Below are 15,647 nucleotides of genomic sequence, written 5' to 3'. Positions count from 1 at the left end.
TAAAAGTGACTGCAATCTCAGCTGCTCGGGTCGGGTACCGCTGACCCGAGTATAAGCCGAGCTAGACTTTTTCAGCACATTTTGGATGCTGAAAAACTCGGCTTATACTCGGGTATATACGGTAACTAGTTGGACCCCTGTTAATTTTAGTAGGCACATATCAACTAGAAGTTAGGTAGGTTTTACATGGGTGATATGTTGAACTAAGTATTGTTTGTCTATCTTAGAGGGCATAAACAGTCAGCAAACTGGCAAACACATCATTTCTAAGGAAGGTCAGCTCTTTTTACAAGATTCAGCTCAGTTAGCCAAACTTAAAGACTGATGGTGCAAGTTTTTACTGACAAAATGTATTAAGGTACCACACGCTCCTGCACATGGCTGCCAATGTGTCCATCCTGCCTTCTCAAAAGAATGGTGGCTATTGACGCTGGAAAATCTTGGAACTAGATCTACCCTAAACATAGCAGTAGGTTCAGGGTTGCTCCAGGGGGGTTATGTCAATATATGCATTCAACTTGCCGACTCTGAAAACTGAAACCGTGCTTCATTTTCTTTTTATTATATATGAGAACCAGTTGAAAACACATGCTTATGATTCTGTTACCTCAACCTCTGTTTTATTGTGCACTTCTTTTCTCTTTTGTTCCTTATCCTCTTTTTCTCTTTTAAGCCGTTCTTTCAAATCATCTGGAAAGCCATCAAATACAGAAGGCACAGCATCTAGTCTCAGCCGAGGAATCTGTGCTCCTGGGCGCAACATGTAATCATCATGTGTAAAGTGATCACTGCAGATTCTACTGGTATCTGAAGGCATCCAGTTCTTTCGTCGAATTGCGGCGATCCAGTCATAAAGCCGTTTACGATCTTTCAACGGAAACCTGCCAAAACAATTCATAAATAGTGATAGACACACTTAGGCTTATGTCACATATGCCATTTTCCCTGCTGACAGAAAACACCACTTCGCTCTGATTCTCACCCCGAATAGTAAGCACCCACATCCACCTGCCAGTGCTCATTTTGGCTAGATTTTGGCAGATATGTGCCATGTACATACTGAACATTAAGTACACTGACAGGGCATAAAAATATTTGGCAACATAATGGATGCCAGTGACTTAAACTACCCAAATATAAGGGCAATAAAAGTCACACTGATGTCCTGTAGCATACAGTATATATAAAAAAAAACTGCTCCTGCATACTCATGCAGATAATTGAACTCCTTTTTTTATATGTAGCTTAGCCACAAAGGACTAAAGTGCCCTATTATTCCCTTTTTGTCAATACTGTTCAGAATGGTCTTAAACGTGATGTATGGCCACTTCATTAACCGCAGCCCTGCATAAAAATATTAGAAAGTTCATCAAAAAACATCACAATATTTTGAAGTCCATATGCAATATGTATAAAATGTAGCAAAGACACACTGGGTGATATTGGATGCTTTGGAACAAATAATTTTCAGTTTACAAATGCTTTTGATAAGACTAAGAAAATCAATAGTTCTCTTTGTCTTTCAAGTGTCTTCATTATGTCTGATTGCCCTACCTGACCAAATACTTACCTGAAAAACTGCTTTTTACATCCTTTGTAAAACCGGTTATTACAGCCGTATGCTATACACGTCATTGGCATGTTCTCTGGTAGGATACTCAGTCTGATATTAAAACAAAATTAACAAGTGATAAGTTACAATGATAAGTGCACATCTTAATGAATACAATATAAACTGTTACCTTGCACTGGTAAACAAAATATGTGTTTGCTTTAGAAACACTACTACGTTTTACGAATAAACTTCTGTGCAATCATGGTGGCAGCCATTCAAACTGAACTGGGCAAAAAGGCCCAAGTTACATAGCAGATAAAAGATAAGCTCTGTAGAATACAATGGATTAGATTCTTAGACAGAAAGATAAACATGCGTTAAATGCTATGCATGGCTCTCTACAGGACTACAGACTAAAAACCTCACTCATATAAAATAGGACAATTAGCGTTGAGCAATTTTAGGTGTTCTGGCACCTACAATTTTTCATTAGCTTGAAGGCAGTAGGCTTTGCCTACTGAAATGCCATAAGGAAAAAAATATATATTTAACACAAGAGGTGTAACTACAGAGGAAGCAGACCTTGTGGTTGCAGGGGGGGGGCAGGAGTGTAGGGGGCCCTGTGAGGGCTTCATTAATGAGCAAGTTTAATATTTTCTAGTAGAATAGGCAAACATATAAATATTTGGGTGCCCTTAATTGAATTTGCTGCGGGCCCTGTTATGTCCCTAGAACCATTGTTGTCAATTATTTTACAGGTATGGGACCTGTTATCCAGAATGTAAATACAATATGTTTGTTTTGCCTGCAATAAGAATTAATAATATCTTAGTTTGGATCAAGTACAAGCTAATGTTTTATTATTATTAAAGGGGACCCGTCACCCACAAAAATTATTCAAAATCCTATTTTATCACATTAGTCAAGCAAAATGAACTTTAATTACACTGTATAAATTATTTGAATCTTGTTTCCTTCAGTCTGGGAATTCAAAATGATAGCAAGCAAGCAGCAGCCATTTTGTGGACACTGTTATTAAGACAAACTTTGCATCATCTCAAAATCTTGTTTGTGCACCAGAATGGGACCCGATGTCCATTTCTATGCACTGGCTACACAATTAAATGTTAAAAAGAACAGGGGAATGTGGTGAGAGCAGTGACATCTATGAAGTGCTGAATGGAAAGTTAAAGTAATTGTCTGCCCCGCCTCTATGCCCATGGCATAGAGGAGGGGCAGACAATATTTGATTGACAGCTGAGATTTTTAAATGAGCTTACAACGGCCATGAATGCTTTAATAAAAAATAGAAATTGGATTTCATGTTTAATTTGAAAAGGACTTTTATTATACAGATGTTTGTGTCTGGATGACAGGTCCACTTTAAGGAAATCATTTTCTATTATAATGGAGTCTATGGGACACAGTTGTTTTCTTTTAGCTTTCTGGATAATTGCTTTCCCATACCTCTATAATAATGACAAGTCCACTTTAAATGGTTTATGTATATAGGTTCCTACACGTCAAAACAATCCAACAAAATTAGATTTATAGTAAAATAATATGACAGATGGTACCAATGCAAACTTATTATGTACCAAACTTTAGGCTCATAGCAAAAATTTTTGTTTTGATTGCCACAGTACTCTAGGAGAGGGCTGTGGCAACCTAAATTAACTTTGTGCAGTAAGTATTTGTAAATTAAATGAAGAGAGGGCTGTTGTTGGCTCCTGACCCGTGGGGAGGGCTTGAAAAATGGGCAATGTTAATATATGTGTGTGAAAACGTATTATATAAAAACGTATTATATGGCACTTAAACTCATCAGGTCTAGACTCGGATCCAAAATAGGCCCTGATATATCAAGTACACAGAGACCAAAACAGCCCCACTCCAGCTCACGAAGCAGTAACTGTCTATGACAACTTACAGCAGTCCCTCTGGCATTAGCCAGACCCCACATATTGCCAGTCCAGGTTTGGAACTCATTATGATGGCAAGTAATTATATATGAATATACAGCTTCATTTCAATGTTCTTTCAGGTTTCTGAAATGTAGCAGATGACAAGACAGAGTTGGCCAAAATATTTTACTTTAAAGGGGTTGTTCACCTTTGTAACAAATTGACAAATCTAACAGTTCACATGAATAGAACAAACTTTTCCATAGAAATAGTTAACAGAAAAAGTACAGTTCAAGAGATATTCACCTCAGAAGTGTCCCTGTACTAATCCTTCAGTTCCACACAGACCCTGTGCTGGGAGGGGGTCACTGACCCCCAAAAACACTACAGTGTTCACTTCCTCTTCCTTATATGACATCACACATTGTACTGGCAGCTAACTTAACTCCTATTGGCTATGTCTGCTGTCAATCTGCCACTGCTTCCTGTGCTGGGGAATTTGAGCAGCATTCAGGTACTGAAGAGAAACTGTTACAAGTTTGTGAGAGGGAGGGGGAGTGTGGGCTGTGTACTGCAGAGACTTCAACTGTGCAGATGGGGGGGATCAAGGTGCTTGGGACCTGGAGTTTTCTGGATAATGGATCTTTCCATAATTTGGATCTTCATACCTTAAGTCTACTAGAAAATCATGTAAACATTAAATAAACCCAATAGGCTGGTTTTGCTTCCAATAAGGATTAATTATATCTTAGTTGGGATCAAGTACAAGGTACAGGTATGGCATCTGTTATACAGAATGCTTGCGACCTGGGGTCTTCCGGATAGCAGATCTTTCTGTAATTTGGATCTTAGTACTAGAAAATGTTGTAAACACTAAATAAAGCCAATAGGCTGGTTTTGCTTCCAATAAGGATTAATTATATCTTAGTTGGGATCAAGTACAAGCTACTGTTTTATTATTACACAGGAAAAAGAAATCCTTTTTAAAAATTTGAATTATTGGATTATAATGGCTACTATGGGTGATGACACTTGTACTTTCCAGAAATATATTATTTTTTTTTTGGGGGGGTCCATGTATTATTTTGTGTATTTACCTCATAAAAAAGGTAAAATATTTTTCTGGTATAGATCCCTATATCATGAAAAATATAACTTTTTCATTTTTTGGTATTTAGAGCTCTAAATCTTGTTCCAGAAGTGGAACACTTAAAAAAGGTATCGTTTTCCTAGGTAAATTACCGCCCCCCCCCCCCCGGGAGAGCGCACAAAATGTTCAAAAAACGTACCAGCCCTCATCACTGCTCTGCCTGTGACTTAGGGTTGCCACCTCACCCTTTTAAAACCAAACACATATGAAATCCACAGCCTGCATGGCTAATTAGCAATTCATTTAGATGCATGATACATGGCTGCACAGAAATCAGTTCAGTCTGCAGCATCTAAATTATCCATGCAGCCTGTGGATTTCATATGTGTTTGGTTTTAAAAGGGTGAGATGGCAACCCTACTGTCCCTGCTAGATGTGTAAGTTACATACGTTTCTAAGCAAGTCAGTGCTGGTTTTGTTGCAATTTTGTAGATAACTGACATTATGCTTAATGCCAAAGGTTGCCAAACAATGTTGCTCCTTTCTTTTCTGCAGTATTTGTCTGCATGACTGTGTGATTGTTTGTTGCAAGGCAGGTTTGTTTATATGCTGCGTCTGTTAACCTCTGCCATTACAATTTAGTAATCAACCAATGACCATTCAAATTATGTGACTGGTTACAGTTCACAAGCACCCAATAAATTACTAGGAGGAGGGCAGTATCAACATCCAATAGGAAACAAGTAAGGGCAAAGCCTGGGCATGATGATGTCATCATATAGGAAGTTCTTGGTGTGTCAGGTTCAAAATAGGCCACTCCCATCACTTCAGAAAACTGGTCAGAGAGACAGGAGAAGGAGTGAGTTAATAGGTATAGAAATTAGCTTTTACAATGGCATTTTTACTTTTTGTTGTGGAAAATGGTTTTGCTAACACATTGAGAGCATTGTTAGTGGTTTCATAAGATTTGTACATTGAAGGTGAACAACCCCTTTAAGGTGACCATCTCTTCTAGAAAATAATTCAGAAATAAGTGCCACACTTTTGTCACCACAGTCTGGCTCCTCATCTGGGTCAACTCGGTAAATTCAATGTCTAAGATCAATTAGATGGAGAGTTTGGGCTGATGCAACAAACTGGCTGGCTGAAGCAGCAATGTTTTAATTTATCTGTAACTTCTGAATTATAATTTTATGCTATACAACAGCCATGAATAGCCTCTAAATTACAGCAAAAAAAAAAAAAAAGTAAAGCTGTGCTCACCACTAAATTTTAAACCATTAAGCGGGGGTGCAATGAGGCTATTACCAAAAAATTAATACAGACAAATACAAGAGGTCCTCTGCACTCACCAATTATCAATTTATATAGAACATTGTGACATTATGCGCATTAAGCTACTAAAAATACCCTCCCCATACATTTTTACACAAAGATACATTATTGCCTATATAATTCACTGAGCTGTCAATCCCAGTGAATGCATTTTCATGTGCAAATGCTCTCCTAAAGCAAGGGCTGGAACTAGGGGTAGGCACGGCAGACGAGGCACTTGCCTAGGGCACAACAGTGGGGCTCATGTCAGGAATTATGAACGTGTGCGAACTCAAGAGACAAATGAGCGGGTGGTAGGGTTGCCACCTTTTCTGGAAAAAAAATACTGGCCTTCCTATAGATTTATCTTTTTCCCTATTAATAACATTGGGATTGACCATCATTTTTACTGGCTAGGCTGGTAAAATACCTGCCAGGTGGCAACCCTAGTGGGCGGGTGCCGGGGGCGCTTACGTTAGGCTCGCTCAGGCCCGGCACTGCCTGAAGCCTCTGAATACTACCAGCACATGCACGCACACTCCCTATGACATGACTTAAGGATTGCTGTGCAGGTATGTCTGGAATTCAAATAAAACCAATCAGGATACGGATGGAACACCTGTGATGGAACACTAAACCGGAAGGGGGGGGAGGCCTGTACCAAAATCTGGTAACTCCTGAAAAAATAATGGGAGGTTGACAGCTAATTCATTTAAGGGTGGCACTGGCTAAAAATCAATAACCAAAGTTATAAAGCTTAAAAAAACACTGCTTAAAATTGTTTAGTGTAGTGCGTGTGAAGAACATGTCATTTATATATCGTAGTTAGCCTATCTTTGGCAAATGACACTACACCCTTTTGGGTCAATGCCTCCAGTCCCCATACTTAGAGACGGTGGACTCTTGTTAAAAACGATTATTTATAATAGTATTGTAAATTCTCTAACCCTGGGACGCAATATATATACACGCTTGCAGTGACAATCAATTTAGAAACAGAAGTAGTACCCACCAACAATATGGTGATCCTCAAAAGAACATGTAGGATGTCTTTTTGCCTACCACAAACATGGCCGACGCCTTCAATCCATGACGACACAAACAATTGACCTGGCCTACCTTAGCGACATTCCGAAACTTGAACAAAATCTAAAACCCAAGTCTACACCCTCAACCTCTACAACCATTATGCCCTCTCCTCAGTGAATTTTCCAGCCTGTAGCGACGTCCTCGCAAAAAAACAGGCAATACTAAGAACACCACACAGCACTGCAGTATTTCCCTGTAGCCATCAGGCACTGTGTGGGTCGCTTCAACAAGGGTCCTCCTCCTACTACTGCCCTAGGAAGCAAGCGCCGGAAATCGTGCTCTTGTTCCTGTTTGGTCTCGTGCAGAAAACATGGACGACGAGGAGGAAACTTACCGGCTATGGAAGATCCGGAAAACTATTATGCAGGTAAGAAAAAGGAGTTATATATTTTTTTTGTTGTGATTTCATAATATTTTCCCTTACTTAGCAACTTTATTTCCGGTGCAGCAGCCACGTTGTGTTGAATGCCATTCTTTTCTGCTTCCTGCATTCACCTCCTATGCTTCATCACAGTCTGTAGCTTTTTCAGCCCAATGTATTGCTTGCCTAACTAGAATCCTTCTCTCCTTCCCTAGCTGTGTCACGATCGTGGTTACTTGGTAACGCAGGATGAGTTGGATCAGACACTGGATGAGTTTAAAGCCCAGTTTGGTGACAAACCTAGTGAAGGGCGCCCTCGACGAACTGATCTGACAGTATTAGTGGCTCATAATGATGACCCCACAGACCAAATGTTTGTTTTCTTCCCAGGTGAGTAGATTTAAAAACCAGTAGACCATGTCTTAATGGTGACATACATGCAGAAAAAGCAATATTATATGTGTGTGTGTCTTATTTGCAGAGGAGCCCAAAGTTGGAATAAAGACAATTAAGATGTATTGTCAGAGAATGCAAGAGGAAAATATAACAAGGGCTTTAATTGTGGTTCAGCAGGGAATGACCCCATCTGCCAAACAGGTAATTCTGCAAACTCTCTTGCACCTAACCTAATAGTGTCATAGAATGGTTAGTTACTGTGTGAACTGCACTAATGATCCAAAGCTTTTATAAATTATAATTCATTCCTTTTATTTGTCTTTCATTCGTTTTACTGGGAAAAGCCTTTTTTTTTTTTTTTTTTTTTTTTGGAAAACAGAAAAACGTTAAAAAAAAAAAAAAGTACAGGCAAAGTTTCCAATTGACCACTATTAGTGAAACTTTCATTATGTGGCATGTACAGGAGGTACAGAGATTAGTACTAGGTGCCAGCTGTGATGTAAGGGCACTTGCAGTTTAGCTGGCACAACTTCCTCTGCTGTAGATGCAATATGCACAGGGGCCCAGTGTATAACGCCAAGGCAGAAGTTGTGTACAGGGCTCTCTTGAACTTGGGTGCAAGAATGCATGTATGCAAGTAGGTTTAGGCCCTGTGTTTATATAATGAATAAAGTACTCCCTATAGTATAGTAAAATATAAGGATATTCCATTAATGGTCACGGCACTCCAATGTGACTTCTTATATCCTTATATTTTACAACAAGTGGTACTTTATTTATTATAATACACAAGTTTTAGTGAGTCGTGACAAAATCACTACTCACCATTTATAACTGATGACATCACTAGTCACTGTTTATAAGGATATAACTTACAAGATATTTATTTATGCCTAAAATATATACCAGAATCTAAGCTGTGAATTTAAATATTCAATCTGGTAAAATGTGGTTGCATTCAGCTAGTCCATAATAGATGCTTTTGCAGGATTTTCTTGCCTTTATGGCAATCTTTCTTTATTTTGCAGTCCCTGGTAGATATGGCTCCCAAATACATTCTGGAGCAGTTTTTACAACAGGAGCTTCTGATTAATATCACAGAGCATGAGGTAAGTTTTTAATAGAGGGATTCAATGTTTTCACTAGCGTTAAATGAAATTTTTCGCCAAGTTTTGCTGCGCCCATAGACTCTAGTGGGTGAAACAAAATTGTCACACATCAAAAATTTGTCATGCAATTTGTCAAAAAAAATGGTCGACCATAGATTTCAGTGCATTTCGGCAAATTTTTGCAGTTTTGCAATTGCAAAGTGAAACAGGTCAGATTCGCCCATCACTAGCTTTCACTCCAATAGTGTATAAAGTTGTAAAATGTACAATTGTCATCAATACACGCCTTTAATAGGTGGGTGCACATTGGTACGCTATGTGCCTTTTTGATAAGTGCATACAATATTAAAGGAATAGTTCAGTGTGAAAATAAAATCTGTGTAAATAGATAGGCTGTGCAAAATAAAAAATGTTTTTAATATAGTTAGTTAGCCAAAGATGTAATATTTAAAGGCTGGAGTGAACAGATGTCTAATAAAACAGCCAGAATCCAATTCTCTGCTTTTCAGCTCTACAACTCTGAGCTAGTCAGCGACTTGAAGGGGGGCCACATGGTACATTTCTGTTCAGTGAGTTTGCAATTGATCCTCGGCATTCAGCTCAGTTTCAAAAGCAACAGAAATGACCCATGTGGCCCCCCCTTAAGTCTCTGATTGGTTACTGCCTGGTAACCAGGGTAACCAGTCAGTGTAAACCAAGAGAGCTGAAAAGCAGGAAGTAGTGTTCAGACTGACATCTTATACATCAAATCACTCCAGCCTTTATACATTACATTTTTGGCTAACTAACTATATTAGAAACATTTTTTTATTTTGCACAGCCTATCTATTTACCCAGTTTTTATTTTTACACTGTACAATTCCTTTTAAGTTAATCTTCAAATATGTATAGTTCTACTAGCCCAGGGATTTTACATTTGCAGACTAGAGTTTTGCAGGCTAAAACTAAAGTTTTGGGTTTTGATACCTCTGTATTAGTTAATGATAGGCAGGACATTCTGAATATAATTAAGGCCCACTACATTTTCACTTTTTTCACCTTTTCATTTTCCCAATCTTCTTTGGTATGCATGTATTGTTATGTTTCACATTAGTATGTGCTGGTGCTATAATCACTTTTAAAAAAAATATATATATATATATATATATATATAATATATAGTGAATAAAGTACCCCCTCTTGTAAAATATAAGGATATTATAAGTTACCGAGGAGTTTCACGACCATATAAAAGTACGAGGCCGAAGGCCGAGTGTTTTTATACAGTTCATGGAATTCCGAGGTAACTTATAATATCCTCATATTTTACAACTGGGGGTACTTTATTAATTATAATACACAAATTTTAGTGAGTCATGTGACAGAAATTACATCACTACTCACCGTTTATAACTGATGACATCACTACTCACCATTTATAATTTACAAGATATTCACGGCTTTTGTGCAAAAAATAAATAAATATATATATATATATATATATATATATATATATATATATATATATATATATATATATATATATATATATATATATATATATATATATATAGTCAACTACAAGAGGTCCTCTGCACTCAACCCATTATCAATATATTTAAGACAGAGACATTTTGTGCATACTGCTACTAAAAAATGCCTTACCCTTTAAACAACACAGGGATTGTTTGTCCATATATTGCAATATATTCAAGCTGGCCAACTACGTCAAAGTCATCCCATATCTGGCCAGTCCTACGCTTAATTTTCATCTGATTCATTAAGAATTCAATTGCTTATACATTTTACAAAGGGACTAAGTTTTACCTGCAACTTACTAGCTGCTTTCAAAGTAAAACTCCCAAACTTGGCTGCCCTTTTATTAGACACCAGTGGGATCACCTGACTGTAGCTGGGAGGGGTGGGAGCTACAACATAGAGCTGGTCACTGCTCCTGTATAACTATATAGGAGTTATAGTTATAGTTATACAGGAGCAGTGACCAGCTCTATGTTGTAGCTCCCACCCCTCACAGCTACAGTAAAACTTAGTCCCTTTGTAAAATGTATAAGCAATTGAATTCTTAATGAATCAGATGAAAATTAAGCGTAGGACTGGCCAGATATGGGATGACCTTGACGTAGTTGGCCAGCTTGAATATATTGCAATATATGGACAAACAATCCCTGTGTTGTTTAAAGGGTAAGGCATTTTTTAGTAGCAGTATGCACAAAATGTCTCTGTCTTAAATATATTGATAATGGGTTGAGTGCAGAGGACCTCTTGTAGTTGACTATATGTATTTTGTGGTCACACCCTCATTGCACCCCCGCCTAATGGTTTTAAAAAGTAGTGGTGAGCACTACTTTCCCTTGTTTGTTATATATATATATATATATATATATATATATATATATATATATATATATATATATATATATATATATATATATATATATATATATATATATATATATATAGAGTGACTGGTGGCTGAGGAGAGCAATTCAAGGATCCTATCATTCTTACTGCCTTTGAGCTGGTGCTTCTTAAAGATACACAATTGGCAGTATAGGGATATAGATATGGGAATTTTACAATGCTGGAGGTTGCAAGGCATTTACTCGCCTTTATTGAAAGCAAGTGTACGGGGGGGGTAAGTTTAGTCAGATGCAGTCAGGCTTTACATACCCACCATAGCTATTTCCCTGTATCATTTGCAGTTTTGGTGTGGGATATGCAATAAATTGCCAGTGAAAAAAGGATGAAAGTGGGCCAGTTCTGACTTGTGGCATAGTTATAATGTCCCCAGTGTTTACTCCAAATGTGCCACTTGATTTGATAGCACATAAGAAACCATCTGAATGCATTCAATGATACCTTCTTGCAGGTATGCAATGTAGTGTTGTCCTGAAGTGGTAAAGATTTCTCTGTGTATAGAGACATTTGGGGGAAAAAATCTAATCTAATTGTATTTCACATCTCAAAATTAAAAACTCCATTCTTCTGGTCTTGTTTGAATACAACATCTGTGAAGGTAAAATCAAATACAAAATATATTAAATGAGACGCTAACCAGGCTATTGTTAAAAATTGCATATTAATTGTGTTATCAATATTAAAAAAAAAAAAAAAGTGTTTTTGAATGTGATTTTATTTTTGAGGGCCTTCTCGTCAAACAAAGATTAAAGGTTGTCTTCCCTCTCAGGATAGATGGTTCAGTACTAAAATGTACTGCAGTCAAGGCAATCAATATAGCAGATTCTTTATATTTGCATACATTCAGTTGAAGATAGAATGAATGAGGTTTCACCACCCATCTCACCCCCAGCTGATCTTTAGGGAGGAACTCCACGGTGCGTCTCGAGCCGGCACGTCACCATGCGATGAAACGCATGTAGATACAGGAAGTGAAGGAGAAATCACAGGTAAGAACTACACGCTGCATTTTCATCCGACAGTCGGATAAATGTAGTTCTTACCTACTATTTCTCCATCCCTTCCTGTATCTACAGAAAATCCGACACGTCTCATGAGTTTCGTCGCATGGCGACGTTTCGGCTCGAGCTGCACAATGGAGTTCCTCCCTTAAGCTGGTCTTCCAGGTGTATCTAGAAGAGCAAATAAGCATCCTCCCCAGATGTCACCCTAACTGCCATTTAGCCCCCCACCCCCTGCTCCAAGACATCCATTGGTGCCAGCTCACAAGCTGGGGTCCTCTGCCTTACACTTTGTAAGAAAAGTCATAGTAAATCACCTGATGTATAGTTACATTTTTGGGTGGAAAAAATGAAGGTTTTGATGATTGTGGTTGTAAAAAACAGACCAGTGTAGGATTTCCTTGTTTACACAATTACTCAATTACTTATTTTTTTCCAGCTGGTGCCAGAACATGTGGTCATGACAAAGGATGAGGTGACAGAATTGCTAGCTCGATAGTATCCTTTTTTGTGAACTTGCTTTTCTTGGAGAGTGCGTTTGCACACTATGATGGAACTTGGATCAGAGCTAATTATTATTCTAATATGATCCTTTTTAGGTTAATGGATAAGGGATGCAGTACCCCCACCCCCCCAACTCTGGCACTCGCATACTATGTTGGCCATAGCAATAACGCACTACAAGAAACATCTTTTAAACACAGAGTATGGGACTTGCCAGGAAATATTTTTTATTAGAAAAGCATATTTTTTTCTGCACACATTTTTTAAATCTATTTTATTGATTTACTTAAGTAATATCATTTGTCCTTAATCACATCTACAGCAAACTGCGGGAGTCTCAGCTTCCCCGTATTCAGGCTGGAGACCCTGTGGCAAGATACTTTGGGTTAAAACGTGGTCAGGTGAGAGATTTTATTTCTTTTGCTAAGACTAGAGGGATAGCTATTAGTGATTTGCAGGTCGGGATTTCCCCGACCTGCATCTGACGCTATCCCGCCCTCCCATGGCACTTGCCCGCCCGCATCTGCACTTGTGGGTTGCCTTCATAGACCCGCCCTGCCAATGATGTCACAAAAGGGGCGGGGTGAGCAGGCGCAGCATCCTATAAAAGACGAACCCGGAAGTCGGCATTTGACTGCAGGAAAAGCAGGAGAAGAGCTCAACCCGCACCTGTCCGCCAACCGCTAAGAAGCGTGTGAGGTCGGCCGGAAACCCGCCAGTATCGGGTTGGCCCGCACATCACTAATAGCTATATGTCTAGTAAAGGAAAATCCAGCTTCATTATTGCAGTCTTTTGATCCTTATCGTTGGTTTGTATGAAAAAATCCTGCTCTTCATAGTTTTTTAAGCCCCTTTCTTAGTATGAACATCTTTTAATCCACCATCTTTTCTATATCTCTATGGAATTGCTACTGAAATATTCTTTCATTAAATATATTAAAATACAGCTGCAAGAAAAAGTTTGTGAACCACATATCTGAGCCCAGGGGAACTGGTAAACTAGTTCCAGCAATCGCACAGACAATCTGGTTTTCATTTTATCTGAGGAATTTGGTAGGTCGGTGTAAAATATATATCTGAATGTTCAGAGGGTTCTAGAAGGCCATCTGAATGAGCTCGTCAAAAAAGGGGGTTAGAATTCCCTTATGTCTTAAATAGACAAACATGATTTGCTTAAACAAATACAACACACAAATAACTGTACTTCATGTATTGATATGTTTGCACAGAAAGGAGTTTGTGTGCTTTTGTCTGAGTGGCAGGTCGATGGACACCTGATGATTATAGGGCCCTATTACATGAATGCACTAGGGAATTTTAAACTTCAGTGTGACAGGGACTTTAGTTATCAATATTACTTATATAGCACTAACATATTCTGCAGCACTTTACAAAGATTATGCATCATTCACATCAGTCCCTGCCTCCGCAGAGCTTAGTCTAAATCCCTATTACATTCCCTATGATGAATTGTAGCTGGAGCCAATTTTTCAGTTATTTTTTTTGTGGAAATAATGTTCAGAGTATCCAGAAGAGACTCCATCAAGCTGAGAGATTGCATACAAATCCCTTGCCAATTGTACCCTGGCTGCAATTGAACTCAAGACCACAGCTCTGAGGCAGCAGTGCTACCAATACACCCAAATGATTTGCAATCTTTGTAAATGTGTTCGTATTATATAAATAAAAGATAACATAGTTGTGCTAATAAGTTGTTCAGGCCCTGTGCTGGAAAACCAAGATACTCCCTACATCAGGGCCTCTGTGGTATTGTATATATTTTTCATATAAATAGTGTATGAGTAGTATTATGTATGCAGCGCTGTATCGTTGATATTGTTCCATTAATAAAGTCCATTTCAACCATACTACATAACCATATTGGGTAGGTATTGCAAGTTGGGTTGTTTAAACCTTGTAGATCAAGGATTATCTGTCCTGGGGAAAAATTGTGTTGGCCAAAAAGAAGGCAAAAGGAGCAGCAGCTCATCTTTACTTCCTGTTATTTAAATAATGAAACAATAGAAAATTGCCGATACACCTGTATGACCCCTTGTATGATATCCATTCTGTTTGGCACACAGGCCATCATTCACAGTACTGTGCAGGACACCTTGTGGATCAGTGAAATCCCTGGACATTAGACTAACATTTTCATAAATAATGGGGCAGTCTAGGTAATTCCAAAAGGTTCACAAACTTCCTTGTAGCAGGGTGTATTATATTTTTTTAGTTATATCTAAAGAGACAATGTTTATATCGTCACCTAAAGATCCGATATTTGCTTATTTTCATAGGTGGTTAAAATCATTCGTCCTAGTGAGACAGCTGGCCGTTACATAACTTATCGCTTGGTTCAGTGAGGAGAACACACATTGACGGAAGAGACTTTTCATTTGCGGATGCTCTTTTTATCTTTAAGGTGATGCCTGGATTTTTTCTCCAGACTGTGGTTTGCAGCTGCCTTATCATAGTTACTTGCCTGCCCATGGTTATACAGCTAATCAAACATAGAGTAGTGTAGGCTCCTTGATGCAAAATATAATTTGGAGCTCTCGCAGCTCATTAAAATAAGGGGCTGGCATTCTGTGAAGAAAAATAACCTAGCTATGCATTATATTAAATGCAGTTATAGCCAGTGGTGGCTCTTCTTCCTATAGAAGACTTTTTTTTTTACGAAACTGAGGAATCAACCATTAATCAAAGCAATTTGGAAACTGCAATAACTTTAAAATAGAACAAATGACAGACCCCTTTCAACTGGTTGGTAGTATTGAAAAATACAGCATATTTGCGTTATTCGGATACATTTAGTATAGTATAGGATAAACATTGTACCCGTATATTTTTCCTCCCTCTGTATTATCATGGAATGAATAAAGCTGCACTGTTTTATATTAAAAAAA

The 15,647-nt window shown here is 38.2% G+C and overlaps 2 protein-coding genes across 6 annotated transcripts in view; one reads left to right on the top strand and one right to left on the bottom strand.

Annotated features, from left to right (window-relative positions):
• The window catches only part of LOC108696057 (THAP domain-containing protein 1), a 27,048-nt gene extending 19,517 nt beyond the window's left edge, over positions 1-7,531 (bottom strand). For 2 of the 3 annotated variants that reach the window (XM_018225049.2, XM_018225063.2), the window contains exons 1-3: positions 6,876-7,015; positions 1,571-1,663; positions 608-881 (exon numbers count right to left, since the gene is read on the bottom strand). In XM_018225049.2, the coding sequence (XP_018080538.1) occupies positions 608-881; positions 1,571-1,641 (345 nt within the window). In that variant the 5' untranslated portion in view covers positions 1,642-1,663; positions 6,876-7,015. Of the gene's footprint in view, positions 1-607; positions 882-1,570; positions 1,664-6,875; positions 7,016-7,376 lie in introns of those variants that run through there. The other variant, XM_018225054.2, reaches the window with a different exon arrangement.
• On the top strand, positions 7,177-15,647 carry polr2e.L (polymerase (RNA) II (DNA directed) polypeptide E, 25kDa L homeolog). Of its 3 annotated transcripts, XM_018225074.2 has the most exons (7): positions 7,177-7,319; positions 7,529-7,703; positions 7,795-7,910; positions 8,738-8,818; positions 12,677-12,735; positions 13,064-13,142; positions 15,039-15,647. In XM_018225074.2, exons 1-7 carry the CDS (start codon positions 7,263-7,265, stop codon positions 15,102-15,104), a joined length of 633 nt encoding a protein of 210 aa, XP_018080563.1. In that variant the 5' UTR covers positions 7,177-7,262; the 3' UTR covers positions 15,105-15,647. The 3 variants fall into 3 exon arrangements, with proteins under 3 accessions (XP_018080563.1, XP_018080571.1, XP_041441133.1); XM_018225082.2 differs by lacking the exon at positions 12,677-12,735; XM_041585199.1 differs by lacking the exons at positions 12,677-12,735; positions 13,064-13,142; positions 15,039-15,647 and adding exons at positions 12,129-12,225; positions 12,313-12,547.

This window comes from Xenopus laevis, chromosome 1L, assembly GCF_017654675.1.
Source record: "Xenopus laevis strain J_2021 chromosome 1L, Xenopus_laevis_v10.1, whole genome shotgun sequence".
In the NCBI taxonomy this organism is placed as follows: domain Eukaryota; kingdom Metazoa; phylum Chordata; class Amphibia; order Anura; family Pipidae; genus Xenopus; species Xenopus laevis.
The sequence above is the reverse complement of the archived record's forward strand: the minus strand, read 5'-3'. Positions and strand labels throughout refer to the sequence as shown.

Excerpts from the sequence above, each read along its gene's own strand:
- polr2e.L (XM_018225074.2), top strand. The coding sequence starts at position 7,263 with ATGGACGACGAGGAGGAAACTTACCGGCTATGGAAGATCCGGAAAACT. Across the intron at positions 7,320-7,528 it reads TCCGGAAAACTATTATGCAG|CTGTGTCACGATCGTGGTTA; the intron begins GTAAGAAAAAGG and ends CTCCTTCCCTAG. Across the intron at positions 12,736-13,063 it reads ACAGAATTGCTAGCTCGATA|CAAACTGCGGGAGTCTCAGC; the intron begins GTATCCTTTTTT and ends TCACATCTACAG.